A 23,106-nucleotide genomic window follows, 5' to 3' on the forward strand; every position below is an offset into this window, starting at 1 on the left:
GAACACATCAATAATGTAGGGACTCATCAGTGACCTAGGGACTCTTCAATAATGTAGGGACTCATCAGTGACCTAGGGACTCTTCAATAATGTAGGGACTCATCAGTGACCTAGGGACTCTTCAATAATGTAGGGGCTCATCTGTGACCTAGGGACTCATCAGTGACCTAGGAACTCATCAGCGATATAGGGACTCATCAGTAACATAGGGACTCATCTGTGATGTAGGGACTCTTCAGTGACATAGGGAGTCTTCACTGACCTAGAGACTCATCAACGATCCAGGGACTCATCAACGATCCAGGGACTCATCAACAACCCAGGGACTCATCAGTGACCTAGGGACTCATCAGTAACATAGGGACTCATCAACGATATAGGGACTCATCAGTGACCTAATGACTCATCAGTAACAGGGACGCATTAGTGACCTAGGGACTCATCAGTAACATAGGGACTCATCTGTGACGTAGGGACACATTAGTGACCTAGGGACTCATCAGTGACCTAGCGAATCTTCACTGACCTCGAGACTCATTAACGAAACAGGGACTCATCAGTGACCTAGGGACTCATCAGCGATATAGCGACTCATCAGTGACCTAGGGACTCATCAGCGATCTATGGAACTTATCAGTGACCTAGAGGTCAGAGGATAAAACCACAGCACAAGGTGGGGGACGCTCCCAGAAGCATTGAATGCTGAAGAGAATAATGAAAGCTGCAGCACTGGAACAAAGGAAAAGTAGGAGGCAAGGCCTGCAGGAGAAATAAGAATAATGGCTCTTCTCTTGCAGGGAATTTCAGGAAGGATTTTTGTTTTGTGGGGACTGTCAGAGTCTTTCTAACCTCTTCCTTTCCAGCTCCTGCATTCCTTTAAGGTCTTTATACGTTGGGGGTGGGAAGGACTGCTCAATCACCTGATCACTGTGATTGGCTGCCTGTTGGCTAGCTCCCAATCCCAATAAATATGTAAATATATATGACCAAAGACATACATAAATTGTGTCGGCTCCATCGGACAGTTTCCATCGGAATTTCCGTCGCACAAAATTTGAGAGCTGGTTCTCAAATTTTCCGACCAGAGCCGTCTTTAATATTGATTGGACCCTGGGCAAAAATTTTTTTGCCCCCCCCGATGAAATTTCATTCTCCACTGCTCTGAGACATACAATAAATATCAGCTAGATTTAAAATCAGTTTACTGTATCAGATCAGACAGCAATTGCGATTGGTTGCCAGCAGTTACAGCATATAATTACTGCTTACTGACTGGTTGCTAGAGGTTATAGCACACATTACGGCTCACTGATTAGTTGCTAGAGGTTACAGCAAATGATTTCTGCTTGTTAATTGGTTGCTAGAGATTACTGTACATCAATACTGCTCACTGATTGGTTGCTAGAGGTTACAGCAAATGATTTCTGCTTGTTAATTGGTTGCTAGAGATTATTGTACAATAATACTGCTCACTGATTGGTTGCTAGAGGTTACAGTACATCATCTCCTCACTGCAGGGGGGCTTGATATACATATGAATGGTGCCTTTATTTACATATCAATGCCACTGGCTGCAGCTATTTACTTATGAATGCCGCCACTATTTACATATGAATTCCGGTTACTTACACGTAAACACAGGGTCTGCAGGTGAGTCATCTGTACACAACAATAGGGCAGAGCTGGGCAGCATTAGTACCAGCACTTCACACTGAGATATAGGGACACAGCACAGGACTAAAACTTCAAAGGACAAGGAAATTTAAACTGGGATAGTTGGCAAGTATGAGGCAGCTGCTTGGGGCCCCACAACAATGACAGGGCCCAGGGCAGCTGTCCCTTTTGCCCTGCCTTAAAGACGGCCCTGTTTCCGACAACAAAATCCGTTTGCGTAAATTCCAATCGTGTGTGCACAATTCCGACGCACAAAGTTCCACGTATGCTCGGAATCAAGCGGAAGAGCAGCACTGGCTATTGAACTTCATTTTTCTCAGCTCTTTGTAGGTGTTGTATGTCACCGCGTTCTTGACGTTCGCAATTTCCGACCAACCTTGTGTGACCGTGTGTATGCAAGACAAGTTTGAGCCAACATCCATCGGAAAAAATCCATGGATTTTGTTGTCGGAATGTCCGATCAATGTCCGATCGTCTGTACAGGGCATTACAGTTAAAATGTCTCTGAACATCAAGTGAATAGGATCACACAATCGAAAGGCGCTAACAGATCCGAAATTCCGGTCTCAGCCGTGACCGGAAGTGACGTCACCTGGCTCCTCCCGTAGCGTTGCGTCACAGACATGTGACTTTCAAAGCACTGTTTGTTATTTTTATACTTATTACCACAGAGTTATAATACACATTTCTAGATTTAGCGCCACACTATTCATATTCTAACAGTTTACTGTGTATGTGGTGACACTACAGGTGTCAGCGGCATTATCCTCTATTAGTCAGTCTACTACCTTGTGTTTTTATTTTTTATTTTCATTTTAACTTCATTTTTTTTTAATACCCTTTGGTACATACCTTTATCATCAAACACAGCGTAGCGCACAAGTTATTACACTCTTTATTCACAGAGATTAAACAAATCCTCCTACATTTTTACCAGTTTATCTGCAGCCCTCTCTCCTCTACAGTCATTCAAAGTGCCAGAACTTATAAAGCTTGTCTGAGCTTTCAAAAAGCAGGAGGCGGGAACTGAAGTTACACTCTGCAGAGCTCAGTGAGGAGAGCTATGAGAACTGTTTGGAGGGTGGGGACACACCCCCCTTCACACAGCACACAGGAACAGAGCTGAGGCTGTCAATCACAGGCTTTGTTCATTTTTCATGTCTGAGGTTTATAACCACTTTAATTTTATATAATTTCATTTTTTTTGTCTTTACCCTTTCTTATTTTTCTGTCTCCTAGTTGACCATGTGTTGAGTCAGGTGCTCTTCTGTCAGCCCAACACATCAGTCCCGGGGCTCCTGAAGATGTTTGATGATGACCAAATGTTTAGCTACAACTTCAGCAAGCAAACCACCTCTGCCTGGCTTCCTGACTTTGACCAATGGAGCGATCAAGCCTTCCCCAATGCAGAAAACATTTCAGCTTATTTGTCTCTTTGTGACTACCTTCGCGAGGCCTTAAGTGATGTACTAAAAGACATCATGCCGGAAGCCAGAGGTGAGTGTCCATGCTGTAGCTACTGCCATAACCCCGGTATTTTCAGGAACGGCGTGAGTTTCTCTTTAGGATAAAAGTGGTCTCTGCGGCGGATTCGCAGTAAGATCACTTTTATCGGTGGCAGGAGAGGGGCGGAGACGATCGCGTCCTACCCCCTCTGAGCTTGGATGCCGAGTGAGGGAACGATGGCCCCCGCTCGGCTCCATAGCATTGGATGGCGGAAGCAACGTCAGACATCACTTCCACCCAATGCTCTTAAAGGGGAATTTTTTGAACATTTTTTTTCTTAAATTACATTAATTTTTTTTTTTTTTTATTGCAATTAAGTGTAAATATGAGATCTGAGGTCTTTTTGACCCCAGATCTCATATTTAGGAGGTCCTGTCATGCTTTTTTTCTATTACAAGGGATGTTTACATCCCTTGTAATAGGAATAAAAGTGACCACATTTTTTTGTAAAAGGACAGTGTAAAAATAAAAAAATAAAAAGTAAAATGAATAAGAAAAATAAATTTTTTTAAAGCGCCTGTCCCGCTGAGCTCGCGCACAGAAGCGAACGCTTACGTAAGTTGCGCCCCACATATGAAAACGGTGTTCAAACTACACATGTGAGGTATCGCCGCGATCGTTAGAGCGAGAGCAATAATTATAGCACTAGACCTCCCCTGTAACTCAAAACTGGTAACCTGTAGAAATTTTTAATCGTCGCCAATGGAGATTTGTAAGTGCCAAAGTTTGTTGCCATTCCACGAGCGGGCGCAATTTTGAAGCGTGACATGTTGGGTATCAATTTACTCGGCGTAACATTATCTTTCACAATAGAGAAAAAAACTGGGCTAACGTTCCTCTGTATTTTTCCCCCAAAATTGTGCTTGTAAGACCGCTGCGCAAATATGGTGTGACATAAAGTATTGCAATGACAGCCATTTTATTCTCTAGGGTGTCTGAAAAAATATCTATATGATGTTTGGGGGTTCTAAGTAATTTGTTAGCAAAAAAAACTGATTTTAACTTGTAAACAACAAGTGTCAAAAAGAAGATCGGGGCTGAAGTGGTTAAGTAATGGTTAGTAATGGTTAAGTAATGTCTCTTTTTTTTTTCTTCTTTTTTTTTTTACTAAACTTAGGCTTTAGGCAGACTGTTTGATGTGGGTCATTTGTTTTATTTCTTTTTTATTGTTTATTGTTATTATATTAACCACTTGCTGACCGCATAGCTTAGTTATACGGTGGCAGAGCCGCTCTACTAGGTACATGATCTGGCACTTACGAGTAGGGGGCGCGCAATTTGAAACAGTACAAGCCGATCAGCGGGTTCCGGCCAATAGATGTCCGCCAGAGCTGGCAGCCGCTAATCAGTGAGGAGAGACACAGAACCGAGCTCTGCCTATGTAAGCAAGGCTGAGCTCCGTTCTGACAGGGGGAAAGGGATGGATTTTGTGCCCCTGCAGGAAATAAAATCCATCACATCCCTTAGTAAAAGCACCACAAATAGTAAACACAAACACTGGTTAGGCACACATTTAACCCTTTGATCGCCCCCAGTGTTTAACCCCTTCCCTGCCAGTGTCATTAGTACAGTGACAGTGCATGTTTTTAGCACTAATCACTGTATTAGTGTCACTGGTTCCCACAAAGTGTCAGTTAGTGTCAGACAGTCCGCCGCAATATCGCAGTCCGGCTAAAAGTTGCTGATCACCACCATTACTAGTATAAAAATAAATAAATAAACATTTCAGTATATGTACCATAGTTTGCAGACGCTATAACTTTTGTGAAAACCAATCAATATACGCTTATTGGGATTTTGTTTTTACCAAAAATATGAAGCAGAATACATATTGGCCTAAATTTATGAAGAAATTTGATTTTTTATTTTTTTTATTGTTTTATAGCAGAAAGTAAAAAATATTGTTTTTTTAAAAAAATTGCCAGTCTTTTTTTGTTTATAGCGCAAAAAAAAAAACCCCCAGATACCACCAAAAGAAAGCTCTATTTGCAGGATAAAGTGAAATAAATAAAATTTGGGTACAGCGTTGCATGATCGTGCAATTGTCAGTTAAAGTATTGCATCAAATGTCCTGGTCATGAAGGGGGGTAAATCATCCGGTCGTCAAGTGGTTAAAGCAAAACTCCTTCTTTTAGGCCTTGTTCATACTTGCTCAAAATACTGCCGTGGAACAAATAGCCTTAATGCGTGTTGTTCGTCACATTTAATGCCTGTTTAATGGGCAATAAAGACACATTAAAAACGCTCTCAAATGTCTATTTTTTTTGGGTGCTGTGAACAATGCCGAACGTGCCGCGAATGCATTGCAAATGCGTGCTGGCGCGTTAATGGCACATTACTGTAGACTTGAATGAAGGAGGAGATGCTTCACGTTTTGATCATGTGAACAGCTCTGTCTGCTGTCCACATTATCAATGGCAGATTGTTTTACAAGGTGTTTGAGGAGTGTTACAAAACACACCTCAAACGCCTGCTTTTAATGCCAGTGTGGATAGGACCTTAGGGAATATAACTTAACCACTTGAGCCCCGGACCATTATGCTGCCTAAGGACCAGAGGTCTTTTTCCAATTTGGCACTGCGTCGCTTTAACTGCTAATTGCGCGGTTATGCAATGCTGTACCCAAACGAAATTTGCGTCCTTTTCTTCCCACAAATAGAGCTTTCTTTTGATGGTATTTGATCACTTCTGCAGTTTTTATTTTTTGCGCTATAAACGGAAAAAGACCGAAAATTTTGAAAAAAAATGATATTTTCTACTTTTTGTTATAAAAAAAATCCAATAAACTCAATTTTAGTCATACATTTAGGCCAAAATGTATTCGGCCACATGTCTTTGGTAAAAAAAATGTCAATAAGCGTATATTTATTGGTTTGCGCAAAAGTTATAGCGTCTACAAACTAGGGTACATTTTCTGGAATTTACACAGCTTTTAGTTTATGACTGCCTATGTCATTTCTTGAGGTGCTAAAATGGCAGGGCAGTACAAAACCCCCCCAAATGACCCCATTTTGGAAAGTAGACACCCCAAGGAAATTGCTGATAGGCATGTTGAACCCATTGAATATTTATTTTTTTTGTCCCAAGTGATTGAATAATGACAAAAAAAAAAAAAAAAAAAAATATTTACAAAAAGTTGTCACTAAATGATATATTGCTCACACAGGCCATGGGCCTATGTGGAATTGCACCCCAAAATATATTCAGCTACTTCTCCTGAGTACGGGGATACCACATGTGTGGGACTTTTTGGGAGCCTAGCCGCGTATGGGACCCCGAAAACCAATCACCGCCTTCAGGATTTCTAAGGGTGTAACTTTTTGATTTCACTCTTCACTGCCTATCACAGTTTCGGAGGCCATGGAATGCCCAGGTGGCACAACCCCCCCCCAAATGACCCCATTTTGGAAAGTAGACACCCCAAGCTATTTGCTGAGAGGCATATTGAGTCCATGGAATATTTTATATTTTGACACAAGTTGCGGGAAAGTGACACTTTTTTTTTTTTTTTTTTTTTTTTTGCACAAAGTTGTCACTAAATGATATATTGCTCACACAGGCCATGGGCCTATGTGGAATTGCACCCCAAAATACATTTAGCTGCTTCTCCTGAGTATGGGGATACCACATGTGTGGGACTTTTTGGGAGCCTAGCCGCGTACGGGGCCCCGAAAACCAATCACCGCCTTCAGCGTTTTTAAGGGCGTGAATTTTTGATTTTACTCTTCACTGCCTAACACCGTTTCGGAGGCCATGGAATGCCCAGGTGGCACAAACCCCCCCCAAATGACCCCATTTTGGAAAGTAGACACCCCAAGCTATTTGCTGAGAGGCATGGTGAGTATTTTGCAGCTCTCATTTGTTTTTGAAAATGAAGAAAGACAAGAAAAAACTTTTTTTTTTTTTCTTTTTTCAAATTTCAAAACTTTGTGACAAAAAGTGAGGTCTGCAAAATACTCACTATACCTCTCAGCAAATAGCTTGGGGTGTCTACTTTCCAAAATGGGGTCATTTGGGGGGGTTTTGTGCCACCTGGGCATTCCATGGCCTCCGAAACTGTGATAGGCAGTGAAGAGTGAAATCAAAAATTCACGCCCCTTAGAAAGCCTGAAGGCGGTGCTTGGTTTTCGGGGTCCCGTACACGGCTAGGCTCCCAAAAAGTCTCACACATGTGGTATCCCCGTACTCAGGAGAAGCAGCAGAATGTATTTTGGGGTGTAATTTCACATATTCCCATGGCATGTTTGAGCAATATATCATTTAGTGACAACTTTGTGCAAAAAAAAAAAAAAAAAAAAAAAAATTTGTCTCTTTCCCGCAACTTGTGTCGCAATATAAAATATTCCATGGACTCGACATGCCTCTCAGCAAATAGCTTGGGGTGTCTACTTTCCAAAATGGGGTCATTTGGGGGGGTTTTGAACTGTCCTGGCATTTTATGCACAACATTTAGAAGCTTATGTCACACATCACCCACTCTTCTAACCACTTGAAGACAAAGCCCTTTCTGACACTTATTTTTTACATGAAAAAGTTTTTTTTTTTTTGCAAGAAAATTACTTTGAACCCCCAAACATTATATATTTTTTTAAAGCAAATGCCCTACAGATTAAAATGGTGGGTGTTTCATTTTTTTTTTTCACACAGTATTTGCGCAGCGATTTTTCAAACGCATTTTTTGGGGAAAAAACACACTTTTTTAAATTTTAATGCACTAAAACACACTATATTGCCCAAATGTTTGATGAAATAAAAAAGATGATCTTAGACCGAGTACATGGATACCAAACATGACATGCTTTACAATTGCGCACAAACGTGCAGTGGCAACAAAATAAATACATTTTTAAAAGCCTTTAAAAGCCTTTACAGGTTACCACTTTAGATCTACAGAGGAGGTCTACTGCAAAAATTACTGCCCTCGATCTGACCTTCGCGGCGATACCTCACATGCATGCTGCAATTGCTGTTTACGTTTGACGACAGACCGCCGCTTGCGTTCGCCTTAGCGCAAGAGCAGGGGGCGACAGGGGTGCTTTTTTTTTTTTTTTTTTTTTTCTTTATTATTTTTTTGCTTTTTTATCTTATTTTTAAACTGTTCCTTTCATTTTTTTTTTTTTTAAATCATTTTTATTGTTATCTCGGGGAATGTAAATATCCCCTATGATAGCAATAGGTAGTGACAGGTACTCTTTTTTGAAAAAATTGGGGTCTATTAGACCCTAGATCTCTCCTCTGCCCTCAAAGCATCTGACCACACCAAGATCGGTGTGATAAAATGCTTCCCCAATTTCCCAATGGCGCTATTTACATCCGGCGAAATCTAAGTCATAAAATGCTCGTAGCTTCCGGTTTCTTAGGCCATAGAGATGTTTGGAGCCACTCTTGTCTCTGATCAGCTCTATGGTCAGCTGGCTGAATCACCGGCTGCATTCTCAGGTTCCGTGTTGAGACAGGAGAGCCAGAGAAAAACACGGAAGACGGTGGGGGGGGGGGGGCATTCCCTCCCACGGCTTGTAAAGGCAGTCTAGAGGCTAATTAGCCGCTAGGATTGCTTTTACATGAAAGCCGACCGCTGGCTGAAAAGAATGATACCAAGATGATACCTAAACCTGCAGGCATCATTCTGGTATAACCACTCAAAGTTGTGAATGGCGTACCTGAAGACAAAAAAATGGTTAACAATAAAGCACAGTAAACAATAAAGTATAAATAATTACATACCTGAAAAACAAACATGATAAAACATAATAACAATAACAATAACAACACTGCAGAATAGAATACAGTAAAAAAAGAGCAGAACAATAGAGAGAGAGAATAGAGAGAGAGAACAATAAAACGACAACTATTTTTTTTTATTTTATATATATTTTTTTTTTTTTTACACTTTTTTTGTAACTAACTTTTATAACTGTAACCGGTTCCAGGTTCGGGTCTCTCAAAATGCGATGGCATCTTGGGAGACCCTGTGAAAGTGTGCCTAGTCTGTGCAATGCTGTACCCTACGCTAATACTCAACTAGTGTATGGTAGCGTTCAAAACATTCACCAATGCAAAGACCAGGATTGTCAGGACAGAAGGGACAATAATAGCGGGTGTCACGCCTATATCCGCGTTTGCTGCAGACACAACATCTTTTTGGGGGGGGTTCGTTGGGTAGGGGTACTCAGGAGGACATAAAAATGCCTCTCATGCAGCCGACTGCATTTCGTTGGGGGATGTGAATGGGGGAAGTACGGGCGCTGCAGAAGTGGTGGGTTCCCAATTAGGATTGGCGAATGCAGCAGGAAGGGCACTATGGGCACGACGGGCCTGTGTTTGTCTTTTTGGTGGCAGCGGGACACTACTTGTGCTTGTCACCTCACCAGCTTGAACTGCACTTATGGGACTCGCCACGTCACCAATTGTTACTGCAGTGCTGGTTTGACTACGACCGGGGTGTACTAGGCCGCTGGTGCTTGCCAGTTCAATAAAAAGCTTCCAAAAAAACTGTTAGCGATCGCAGGGATCAGGCCTGACTCTGCGAACGCTGCAGTAATGCGTTTAGTGTTTTGTAAGTGACAGTGATCGATCGATACTGCACTTGGGTGGGCTGGACTGGGCCGGGCGGAGGGGCAAAACGCAGGTGCTAGCAGGTATCTGGGTTGATCCCGCTAACACTGCGTTTTTGGGAACCCTAAACTGCTGGGGACGCTAGTATAGATCTGATCTGATCGGATCAGATATTGATCCGTTCAGATACTATACCACTAAAGGAGGCGTATGCTGCGTGCGTGGGTGTTAGCGGTACTGGCGCTAACCTGACGCTGCCTGGGGCCGGTGCTTGCTAGTTCACCAAAATGCTACCAAAAAAACTGTTAGCGATCGCAGGGATCAGGCCTGACTCTGCGAACGCTGCAGTTATGCGTTTAGTGCCTTGTAAGTGTCAGTGATCGATCGATACTGCACTTGGGTGGGCTGGGCTGGGCCGGGCGGAGGGGCACAACGCAGGTGCTAGCAGGTATCTGGGCTGATCCCGCTAACACTGCGTTTTTGGGAACCCTAAACTGCTGGGGACGCTAGTATAGATCTGATCGGATCAGATATTGATCCGATCAGATACTATACCACTAAGGGAGGTGTACGGTGCGTGCGTGGGTGTTAGCTGTACTGGCGCTAACCTGACGCTGCCTGGTGCTTGCTTGCCAGTTCACCAAAATGCTACCAAAAAAACTGTTAGCGATCGCAGGGATCAGGCCTGACTCTGCGAACGCTGCAGTTATGCGTTTAGTGTTTTGTAAGTGACAGTGATCGATCGATACTGCACTTGGGTGGACTGGGCGGAGGGGCAAAACGCAGGTGCTAGCGGGTATCTGGGATGATCCCGCTAACACTGTGTTTTTGGGAACCCTAAACTGCTGGGGACGCTAGTATAGATCTGATCAGATCAGATATTGATCCGATCAGATACTATACCACTAAGGGAGGCGCATGCTGCGTGCGTGGGTGTTAGCGGTACTGGCGCTAATCTGACGCTGCCTGGGGCGACGCATATCACCGCCGGGCGATCAGGGGGCTAAACCTTTATTAGGTAATAAACGGCGGGTGCCCTGACACTATAAAAAATAAACGAACTAACCTGCGTCACCCGTAACGGTTATACGGTGATCAGTGGTGAAAGGGTTAACTAGGGGGCAATCAAGGGGTTAAAACATTTATTAGGTAGTATATGGGGGTCCCTGTCACTATAAAACGCTGACGGCGAACCTAAATATTTACCTCACTAACTAGCGTCACCAGCGACACTAATACAGCGATCAGAAAAATGATCGCTTAGCAACACTGGTGACAGGGGGTGATCAAGGGGTTAAAACTTTATTAGGGGGGGTTAGGGGGGTACCCTAGACCTAAAGGGGGGTAATATTCACTGCCCTACCACAGTAACTGTCACAAACTGACACTATGCAGTAATCAGAAAAAAAAAAAAAAAAAAAAAAAAAAAACCTGCTGGTGTCAGTTTGTGACAGGGGGGGGGGGGGGGTGATTGGGGGGGGATCGGGGGGCGATCGGGGGGGGGATCGGGGTGTTTTGTATGCCTGGCATGTTCTACTGTGTGTGTAGTGTGTTGTGCACTCACATTGATGTCTTCTCCCCTCGGCGCTGGAACGGAAAATACCGAGCCGAGGGGAGATGACATCATTTCCTTTGCTGCTGTTTAGCATACAGCAGCAAAGGAGTGTTCCCATTGGCCGGCGGCGATCGCGAGGGGGGGGCCACGAACGGATGGCCTCCCCCTCATCTCGGATCGCCGGGGAACAGAACGGGACCGCTTCGGGCACCGGGGGGGGGTCCGATTGGACCCCCCACCCGCGAGAGGCAAATCACGTACATGTACGTGATTTTGCCTGCCCGTGCCGCCTTGCCGACGTAAATCGGCGTTAGGCGGTCCTTAAGTGGTTAAATTCCCAAATTTTGGGTTGCACCCAGAAAAGTAATAGAGGAGAAATCTTCCAATGGGGACAATAGTTCTGGTGACTTGGGGGGTCTCCAAGGAGTTACCTTAATATGCAGCGATTTCCCCTCACTTCCTGTTTGGCTATGGGATAGGAAGTGAAGGGAAATCTCCGCAATGGAACACAGATGGTGAAAAAAAGTCTGACAGGGGTTATAAACCTCCCTTTCTCTATGCAAAATTTAAAAACAGTTTTGCCTATAGTTCTACTTTAATTTGAAACTCAAGGGTTTACCCTACCCACCCTTCTACCATCACCTCCCAAAGCCCCTCTGATATTCTTTATAATAAAAAAAAACATATACACAACTTTTAGCTGCCGTATTCTAGCTGGTTTGGTGACATCATAGGAACTTCCTCTTCTTCCGCAGAGGCGGGGCGGGGGATGGGCATTCTTTCAGGACCGAGCAGCACTTTGGTAATGATGTGTGAGTCAGGGGCGGATCCAGTGTCTTATCTCGGGAGGAGCACTGCCAGAAAATATGTTTCTTTGTGAACAATTTATCGGGGAAATGGCTGGTGTTGGCGCTTCATTCATCCTGGCACCATGGTGGTTATGGTGTCAGGATGATTGAAGCGCATTATTTCTATTATTACATTGTAATATAAAATAAAATGGTTAAACTCACCATAATGCAGAATCAGTGGGAGCCCTGAGTGTGCCACCGTCGCCTGCCACACGTTGCGAATTGTCACTTGCCTGCCACCAGATGCAGATTGTCACTTGCCACGTCACCTGCTATATGTTGCAGATTGTCACTTTGCCACATCACCTGCCACACGTTGCGGATTGTCACTTTGCCATGTCACCTGCCACATGTTGTGGATTGTCACTTTGCCACGTAACTTGCCTGCCACCAGATGCAGATTGTCACTTGCCACACTTGCCTGCTAAGGTGGTGTTTTGCTTGTCTCTTGCTGTCCCAGAGTCAGGCAGCATAGAGATAATGTAATCTCTCTGCTGCCCACGCTGCCTGCACAGTGAGGGCGGAAGTTACTGCAGAGATGCAGGGCAGGTGCGGGGCAGTAAGAGATGATCTCATCTCTCTGCTCCTCTGCCCCCCCCAGCTAGCTGATTGGCCAGCTGCGCGCTCACACCGAGCCTGTTCTATCACTCTCGCCCGCCCACACACACACTGAGCCACCCGGCAAACCGCGCCGACCGCCCGCAAACCACGCCGCCCGGCCTGCCCGCTCTCTTACCCACCCGTGAAGCCGCCCGCAATCACCCGCCCGTGGAACCGCTCGCGGAGACGCCCGCTCTCTCACCCGCCCGGCAACACATTTCTCGGGGTGGCAATTGCCCCGTTGCCCCCCCCTGGATCCACCCCTGGTGTGAGTACTGCTTAGTGCTGGAGTACTGTAAGCCCAGCCTGCATGGTATGTAAATGACAGGTTGGGCTCACGGGAAATGGGCAGAATTACTGCCCAAAGAGGACCTCATGTGCTGGACCGAGGAGGATGCCAAGGACCGCACTAGAGGAGAGGGTAAGTAGAACTTGGGAATTTTTTTAACAAGTCAAAGGGGGTGGGGAAATCCACAAAATAAAAAAAAATGTTGTAAATCTTCTTTAGTTATTTATGGCTAATCTAAGTTCTCTTGACATTGTTGACATACAGGGGTTGATTTACTAAAACTTGAGAGTGCAAAATTTGGTGCGGTTGTCTATGGTAGCCAATCAGCGTCTAACTTCAGCTTGTTTAACCACCTCAGCTCCGGAAATTGCTTTAACTGACAATTGCGCGGTCGTGCGACGCTGTACCCAAATCAAATTGATGTCCCTTTTTTCCCAAAAATAGAGCTTTCTTTTGGTGGTATTTGATCACCTCTGCGGTTTTTATTTTTTGCGCTATAAACAAAAAAAAGCGTCAATTTTGAAAAAAATATATATTATTTTTATATTCTGCTATAAAACATTCCCAATAAAAAAATATATAAAAATAAAATCTCTTCATCAGTTTAGGCCAATATGTTTTCTGCTACATATTTATAGTAAAAAAAAATCCCAATAAGCGCATATTGATTGGTTTGCGCAAACGTTATAGCGTCTACAAACTATAGGATATTTTTATTTTTTTTTTATTTTTACTAGTAATGGCAGCGATCAGCAATTTTTAACGGGACAAATCAGACACCTAACCGACACTTTTGACACTTTTTGGGGATCTGTGACATTATTAGAGTGATCAGTGCTAAAAACAAAAATGCACTGGTACTGTACTAATGACACTGGCAGGGAAGGGGTTAACATCAGAGGCAATCAAAGGGTTAAGTGTGTCCCTAGGAGGTGCTTTCTAACCGTGGGGGATGTGCTTTCACTAAAGGAAAACAGATAAAGTGGAACCTCAGATTGCGAGTAACGCGTTTAACGAACGTTTCGCAATACGAGCACTGTATTTTTAAAAATCGTAACTCGGTTTGCGAGTGCTGTCTTGCAAAACAAGCATGATTCAGGCCAAAGCGTGTGCAGTACCGTGTTTGGCCTGAGGTGGGGGGGCGCCGAAGCCGATCACAGCCGATCGGCGCAGTTCGGAAATGCAGGGAAAGGCCCAAGGACAGCTCGGCTGACCTTGGCAAACCTCGGGAGCGGAGTCTTTCCGAGGTTTGCCTAGGTGTCCTCAGGCCTTTCTGAGGTTTGCTGAGGTGTCCTTGGGCCTTTCCGGCCGTTTCTGAGGCTCTCCGCCACCCCCCCCAACCTCTGGCCGCATGCGGTATTGCATGCCATTGAAGTCAATGCGGAACTAATTATTTTCATTTCCATTGACTTCATTGACTTTTTGATATGCGAGTACTTTGGATTACGAGCATTCTCCTGGAACGGATTATGCTCGTAATCCGAGGTTCCACTGTATCCGTGTTTCTGCTTAGCAGAAACATAAGATCTCCATTTTCCCCTCTGGCAGAACGGTGATCTGCCTTGTTTACATAGGCAGACCGCCGTCCTGCCTCTCCTCAGAATGATCGACGGGTCCAGGCAGACATTGCGTCTGCCGGATCCACTGATTGGCTCACGCTGTGTCCAATCACAGCAGGAGAGCACGCACCCCGGAGCTGAAGAAAGAAACTACGTACAGGTATGTGATTTTGCGCTTAAGGGCCCTTAAGCGGTAATTAGGCTGGGTTCACATCTATGTGAATTGGATGTGGGTTTCCCTGCATAGCAGGAGAATGTGACCGGCTCTCTGTGTAACCGGTTCACACATTTCCGGGGCGGCTGCGGAGCGCACTGCACAGAAACGCTGTGCGTCTTCAGCTCCATTTCAGGGCCGAATTCAGGCAAAGATTCGGCCCTGATTTGTCCCTGAACCGGAGAATGGGGACGCACATCGTTCCAGTGCGATCCGCAGCCAGTTCCAGTGTGAACCGAGCCTTAAGCTTTGAAAAAAAAAAAACAGGAAGCTGATTGGTTTCTATGCATTGCTGCACCAGATTTTGCACTTTCCAGTTTTAGTAAATCATCCCCACAATGTCAACAACAACTATCTATGTGTTGACATTGGCATACCTCCCAACATTTTGAGATGGGAATGAGGGACACCTACTAACAAACGTATGTAGGCATAGGACACACCCCCTGCCACACCCCCGCAAAGGAGAATTAAAAAAAAAAAGGTTACCGTACATACTCGAGTATAAGCCGACCCGAATATAAGCCGAGGCACCTAATTTTACCACAAAAAACTGGGAAAACTTATTGACTCGAGTATAAGACAAGGGTGAGAAATATGCAGCTACTGTAAGTGGAAAAGAGGGTCAACAATGTCCATTTGCAGCCATAGGTCCCCCGAACTTCAAACTCGGTAGCTAAGGGTTCACAGATGCCCCCTAGCTGCAGCCAAAATTCGGGGTCTCTGGACCCAAAGGGTCCCGAAATGACATTGCTGCAGATGGACACAGTTGACCGACTTTGGGGCCCCGTATCTCGGGGCCACTTGGTGCTAGGAAATGTTGTAGTGCTAGTTCCACTGGGTTTGCACACCAAATTTGGGGTTCCTAGCACCAAGTGGCCCCGAGATACGGGGCCCCAAAGTCAGTTCGGAAAATGTCATTCTCTGCTGCAGAAAAGTGCTTGACTCGAGTATAAGTCGAGGGGGCATTTTCAGCACAAAAAAAATGTGGTGAAAAACTTGGCTTATACTCGAGTATATACGGTAATGAAATCCACAAGGACTTTTTTACCACTACTATTCCTTTATATTGGCTTTTAAAATGTACAAATGCAGCAATTTAGAAATTGGATGAAAGGTTTAGCTCTGGGAAACACTTTTTGAAAGATAAGAAGTGCATTTTATATACAACTATATAGATCAGACCAAAATGAGGGACAAATGAGGAGAAATGAGGGACAGAGGGACATTGCTCCAAATCAGGGACAGTTGGGATGGATGCAATTAGATATACTGTATAGTATGTTAAGCAAAGATGACCGCTGTTATTCTGCTAGGCGAAGCATTGTGTATTGTTTGGTGCCATAAGAGCATTAGAGCCTCGTCTATCATGAAACATGATATGCTTCAGTTTTTTTAATGAGGGGGAAAAAAGAATTTATTTAGAAGTCCAGCCGTCTGTTACTGTTCTACCACTACCCTGAATACACTATTTATATAGCGGGAGAACAGGAATTTGTGACAGACTGGATCTAAGGATGCAGCAACAAACAGCTCTTCATCTTCCATGCTTTCTTTTTAGGTGGTACTCAAACGGAGGTGTTCACAGCACATCCCCTCCGAATGGGGATGCCCAACACATTGATCTGTTTCATCCGTGACGTGTACCCCCCTGCACTGACCGTCACCTGGAGGAAGAATAGTGAACTGTTGCCAAAAGAGTCAGAATCTCCTGGATACTTCGCCATGTTTGATGACAGCTTCCAAGCCTTCTCTTACCTCAACGTCACCCCTAACTATAATGATGTCTATTCCTGTAATGTGCAAGTGGCGGGTGATAGCAGGACTATTGTCCAATACTGGGGTCAGTATGACAGTCATGCTATAAATTGTTTTAGCTTGTTGAAGTTGACTTGCCTTAATGAAGTAATCTGTGGTCATCAGTCTCAGATTTATACTTGCTGTTCCCCGAGGTCAGTGATGGCGAATCCTGGCACCCCAGATGTTTTGGAACTACATTTCCCATGATGCTCATGCACTGTGCAGTGTAGTTGAGCATCATGGGAAATGTAGTTCCAAAACATCAAGGTTCGCCATCACTGCCTGAGGTCAACTGTCTTGTGTCGCTTCTCTCCTACCCTAGTCACCTGGCTAGCTTTAATATCTCACTAATGAGATTGATGTTATAGACACACCATATGCGCCATGGCCGGCATAGCTGGGGGAAAGGGCTGGAAGGGGCAGTTAGCCTTCTCAGCGTCAGTAAATTTGGAACCTACAACTAGAAGTTCTGTTATAGGTATATGGACCCAAGGAAAAGGCACAAGCTGTTCAGGGACAGCAACTAAGAAGACCCAGTTGGATTGCCTGAACGGGAAATAGGTTACTGACCATGAGAAATATGGAAAGCAGTGCACAACAGCTCCATGCCCTAGGCCAGTGGTTCTCAACCCTGTCCTCAAGTACCCCCCAACAGGCCATTGTTTGGGAATTTCTCTTAGATAAAATAGCTGTCCAAAATCCCAAGCCATTGACTCTGATTTAAAGCACCTGTGCAAGATAAAGGAAAACCTGCAAACATGTCCCGTTGGGGGTACTTGAGGACAGGGTTTAGAACCAGTGCCCTAGGCCACGGTCCATATTAGCTAAGCAGAAATCCACCCCTTGGGCTTACCAAAACACAGGGAGGGCATTTTGAGCACCCGTAAAAGCGTAGTTTTCATTCTGCTCTCACTGTCCTATGAGGATGCAGGACCCCCGACCCTCTGTCTGGACAGTGCTGATTAGCCCTGTGCTGATCACATGCACCCTCATAAAAATAAAAAAACACTCTCTAGCAATACACACCAAACTGAGCATGTGCAGAGTCCCTCCAAGGCTCTGTTCTATCAGCAGATGTATTGGGGACAGTAAAAAGGGGAGGATCAGAGAAGACAGGATCAAACAGCCTTTTTACACAGTGCGGAGGATTAACCCCTTAGGTTCCACAGTGAATATAACAAGCATGCCTTACTGCATATACAGACTGACTTTACTGTTGTGGGTTTAGTAGCACATTAAATGTAAATCCCTATCCTGAAAGGCATCCCACTGTGTACTTAAAATTATGTGACAACGTCAACCCCCAAAAACTGCACCACACTAATCTACCAAATACAGATAAAGAGAAAAGCAGACTTGAATGCTAAGCGTGTGAGCCAAGATAACAGCAATAGTAAGCAGCAAAATACAATGTAATGTCCATGTAAGCGTGCAGCAAAAGCGAGCATAGATGAACAAACATTTTTAATAAATTAGATAAATTGATATAGAGATGGGAACGAAAATTCATGGTAAATGTACTCTATTGTTTATCCATAGGTAGCTAACTTTTAAGGGTAACTCCACTTTTGTGGGGAAAAAATGCAAATAGAAAACAATATAGTGTATACAGTTGCAACACAAGTCATTTTGTAATTGAATGTTATAAAAATGATCCTTCCATTTCAACCTGCAATGCTGTCATTTTCTGTAAAATGCAATATGGCAATCTGTAGGCGTTCTGTACACAGATGGTGTAGAGAAGCCCCCCCCCCCCCAAGAAAAAAAATGTTCCTGCTTGTGTGATTGGCTCACTAATGTTTCCAAAAGTCTGTGGTAAGTCAGATTTTTGGCATCCCCTGCAATAAAAATTTCATTTTTGGTGAGATATTCTCAAAGGGAAACCACATCTAAAGGGACACAGACCCTGTCACTTTCCTCATTAGAGCCCTGCAGGTGCAGCAGCTGATCGATGATTATAAAACCACTCCCATTTACATTCATTTTGCACATGAACACAAACAAACAACTATTTATTTAGAATAACAAAAGGTAGGAATCTGCAGCAAAGTTTGTTAAAATCTTTGCGATGTACATAGATCACCCAGAGGGGAGTGTTTTTTTTTTCTCAACAAAAGCGGAGTTACTCTTTAAAGCATGGGCTATAGTCATGACATGGTATGTCCACTTCAGTATACTGAAGCCATTAAAATATTTGGTGCCACCTACGCAAATAAGCAAAGAAGCAAGACATGCTCGGTGCATAAATCATTATAACAAGGATTAGGATTAGAAGCCCTGTAGAGTTTTACTCCTTTGGACTCTTCAATTTACAAAAGAAGCCATTGACATGTCTTAGGAACCCAAATATCCTCACCGAAATGCAAATCCTTATTTTAACTACTTGCTGACTGTATAACCTAGATATACAACGGCAAGGCAGCTTTCCTGAACCCACCTAGTATGTGGGGCTGGCACTTTCAAGTTAGGGGGCACGCGGGTGTGCCGACGGCAACCCAGCTCTGCTTTGATTTTACACAGCAGATGTTGATTAGTGAGAGTCGGCACATAGATTACCGTTGGCACCCGCTGATCGTCCGGAACACACACAGGATAGGGCTCTGCCTATGGAAACAAGGCAGAGCCCTGTCCTGTCAACGGGGAAGTAATAGATTTTCTTTCCCTAGATGTTTAACCCCTTCCCAGCCAGTGCCATTAGTACAGTGACAGTGCATATTTTTAGCACTGATCGCTGTATTAGTGTCACTGGTCCCACTTTAAGTCTCTGACTGCTGCCATTACTGCAAAGCAGGAACATGGATCCATGCCTTTCCCTAGTAAAAGCACCTCCCCCGCAGTGCACAAAAACTGGCTAGGCACACATTTAACCCTTTGATCGCCACTGATGTTTAACCCCTTCCCAGCCAATGTCATTAGTACAGTGACAGTCCATATTTTGAGCAGTGATGACTGCATTAGTGTCACTGGTCCCCAAAAGGTGTCAGCTAGTGTCCCAACTTTCCACAGCAATATTGCAGTCCCGTTATAAGTTGCTGATCACCGCCATTATTAGTAAAAAAAATCAACATAAAATAAAAAAATATCCCATAGTTTTGCAGACACTATAACTTTTGCACAAACCAATGAATATATGCTTATTGGGATTTTTTTTACCAAAAATATGTAGCAGAATACACATTGACCTAAATATATGAAGAAATTAGATTTTTTTTTTTCCATTTTTTTATTGCAGAAAGTAAAAAATATTATTTTGTTTTTCAAAACTGTTGTCCCTTTTTGTTTATAGCGCAAAAAACAAAAAAAACAAAAAAAAAAAAAAACACAGAGGTGATAAAATATCACCAAAAGAAAGCTCTATTTGTGGGGGAAAAAGGACTTCATTTTATTTGGGTACAGCGTTGCATGACTGCGCAATTGTCAGTTAAAATACCTGGATATAGAGAACTTTTTACAACTTTTAGTTCTGTAGGTCATCCAGCAGTCACACTTTTTTTTACAAAACGATCTTCTGTCTGCCCCTTTAAAAATCACAGAGCTCTTACTTGTACATGTAGAGTCAGATCCATCTATATCTGTATTTCACTTTTATTCTCTATTTGCAGTTCCAGACTACCCGGTTCCCTCCGATGTTCTGGAGAACGCATTGTGTGGGTTGGGTTTCGCTCTTGGTATTGTCTTCCTCTTCCTGGGTTTCATGTTCCTCTGTCTTTACAAAAAAATACAACAGACGGGTAAGTTCGGGACTTCTTGTGCTTGTGTTTAAAAGGAAGAAATTTGTTTTGTGATTTTTAAGTATGTAAAGAGGAAATGCAGATCTCCACACATAGAAAAGTATATATACAGTAGCATATAATATGAACTTTGTTTTTGAAGCTGTGAGGGCTTGTTCTTACTGGCCCCTTATGCCCCGTACACACGATTGGACTTTCCGACAACAAAACCGTGGAATTTTGTTCAAAGGTTGTTGGCTCAAACTTGTCTTGCATACACACGGTCATACAAATGTTGGCCAACAATTACGAACGTAGTGACGTACTACGTGGTTTTTCAGCACCACCCTTTGGGCTCCTTCTGCTAATTTCGTGTTAGTAGAAGTTGGGGGAGTGTTGATTTGCACTTTTCTTTTTGCGTTTTTAATTTTGTGCTATTATTATTATTATTCTTGATATCACTTGAAAAAAAAAGCCTTTGATAATTCGTTTGGCAGAACTCCATCAGTATCACCAGCAAAGCAGCTTCATTATTATCCCATTAAAGAAGAAGAGAATTGTGCGCTGCATTTGGAGATTTCATAATTTGCCACGTCACGAATGTTAATTCTCCATTACGAACGCTAGTTTACAAGACCGGCCGCCTCTGCTTCTGAGCGTGCGTGGACTTTTGTGCGACGGACTTGTGTACACACGATCAGACTTTTCGATAACAAAGTTTTGTTGACGGAAAATTTGAGAACATGCTAGCAAACATTTGTTGGCTGAAAGTCCGACAGCAAATGTTCGATGGAGCATACACACGGTCGGACTTTCCCACAACAAGCTCACATCCAACATTTCCCGTCGGAAAATCCAACCGCGTGTACGCGGCATAAGGGATGGTCCAAACGACCCCCTTTTTGGTTTGCACCAGAACATTGGGATAGTTCGAAACCAAAAAAAAACAACCCTATTGAAGTCTATGGGACCCGAATGTGAAAAATCAAAAGTTCCCATTTTGAAGGATTATATGCAAGTAATTGGGCATACAATCGTTACGGGGGTCCGGGTACTGCCCTGGGGGACATGTATCAATGGAAAAAAAAGTTTGTAAAAAACGTCATTTTTAAAAAGGCAGTGGTTTATTGATGCTTAAAGTGAAAGTATAAAAATGAAAAATTCCTTCCAATATAGTGCCTGGGGGGTCACCTTAGTCCACCTATAAAGTGGCACATCTGTACTGCATATAAAAGCTGCTGCAGCAATAATAAAGCCCAAAAAATGAAATTTTCCCTGCAAGCTTTTTTTATTTTGTAAGCAACGACTTGGGGAGCCAGTCTGTATGATGAGGCCACAATGTAGTGCACCGGGAAAAAGATTAGAGATTTTTTGGATAAATTCTGGTGTCTCTACCACAGAATTTGGATTTCTACTTCTGTAACGGGTGTGGAAAAATTGTTCTTTGGGTGTCGGTAGCGCCTTCACACCGTAACCCTATAGAGGTACTCTTGATGAAAGCAAGAATTGGCCTTGCTGTCAAAAATTTTAATGATATGCACCTGTCAAACAGGTGTGAAAAAATTGGTCTTTGGGTGTTAATTGTGCCCATGAAACCTACACCAAAAACATTCTTCCAGATGAAATCAACACCCACAACTATAGGGAGCCTAGAAGTCCTGCAGAGATTCCACATTCCAAAAACACTTAATCTGCGACATCGGCATCAGGGGCTTCATAGCTGCTGGTAATCCAGGACTGATTAATTTTGATAAAAGTCAGATGGTCCACCGAGTCTGTGGACAGACGCGTTCTATGATCAGTAACAAAACCTCCTGCAGCACTGAATGCCGTTCGGAAGACACGCTGGATGCAAGGCAGCCCAGCAGCTCAATAGCATACTGGGCAAGTTCTGGCCAGTGGTCTAGTCTCATGACCCAGTAAGCCAGTGGATCGTCGATGGAAAGCTCTCCATCTCTGTTTTCGTCCCTAGATAATCATCCACCATGTGATGCAGATGCTGCCGATGGGATGTGGAAGCTGACAGTCCTGGGCGGCGAGGATTAAAAAAAATTGAGAAATGCATTACTTAGAGATGCCTTCTCCACTGCTCCTCTTAACCAACAGAAGCCTCAAAACAACATTTTCCAAGACACTGTAACCTACCAGAGTCGGGAAAAGCGTTCGATAAACTTCTCTTTAAGGTGTCCTCAAGATATTTCATCTTCTGCACTCTATGTGGGGACGGGATGAGTTCTGAGACTTTCCCCTTATAACGGTGGTCAAGGAGGGTTGCCAACCAATAGTTATCCTTTTCCTTTATGGCACGTATTTTTGGGTCCTTTCGCAGGCTTTGAAGCACGAGGGAGCCAATGCACCACAAATTTGCAGAGGCATGAGAAGCAGACTCCTCAGGGTCACTGAGGATTAGAGTATCTGGAACTGCCTCCTCCCAGCCTTGTACTACTCCCAAGGGTTCTGCAGATGGGTAACCATCTCTTACTGCATGATGTATGTCTTCCTCTGCTTCAATGTCTCAAACTGCCAGAATCCTCCTCCGCCTCTCTTTCCTCTTGTGTGTTCTGTGGCATAGGAACAATGGTGTCTGCATAAAGTGGGCCTTGAGAGGAAAGGAAGTCCTCCTCTTCCTCCCACTGCTCTGCCTCGAGTGCCCTGTCCATAATGCCATGCAGAGTCTGCTCCAACAGGAACACAACAGGCATTGTGTCACTGGTGCATGCATTGTCACAGCTCACCATCCTTGTGGCCTCCTCAAATGGTGACAGTACAGTGCATGCATCCTTTATGAGCAGC

The 23,106-nt window shown here is 43.9% G+C and overlaps 1 protein-coding gene across 1 annotated transcript in view; it reads left to right on the forward strand.

Annotated features, from left to right (window-relative positions):
- Window positions 1–23,106, forward strand: part of LOC141107485 (class II histocompatibility antigen, M alpha chain) — a 35,407-nt gene that overhangs the window by 4,792 nt on the left and 7,509 nt on the right. Inside the window, exons 2-4 of the mRNA XM_073598257.1 lie at window positions 2,914–3,171; window positions 16,365–16,646; window positions 20,206–20,334. Of these exons, the coding sequence (XP_073454358.1) occupies window positions 2,914–3,171; window positions 16,365–16,646; window positions 20,206–20,334 (669 nt within the window). The remainder of the gene's footprint in view (window positions 1–2,913; window positions 3,172–16,364; window positions 16,647–20,205; window positions 20,335–23,106) is intronic.

This window comes from Aquarana catesbeiana, linkage group LG09 (genome assembly GCF_042186555.1).
Source record: "Aquarana catesbeiana isolate 2022-GZ linkage group LG09, ASM4218655v1, whole genome shotgun sequence".
Lineage (NCBI taxonomy): Eukaryota > Metazoa > Chordata > Amphibia > Anura > Ranidae > Aquarana > Aquarana catesbeiana.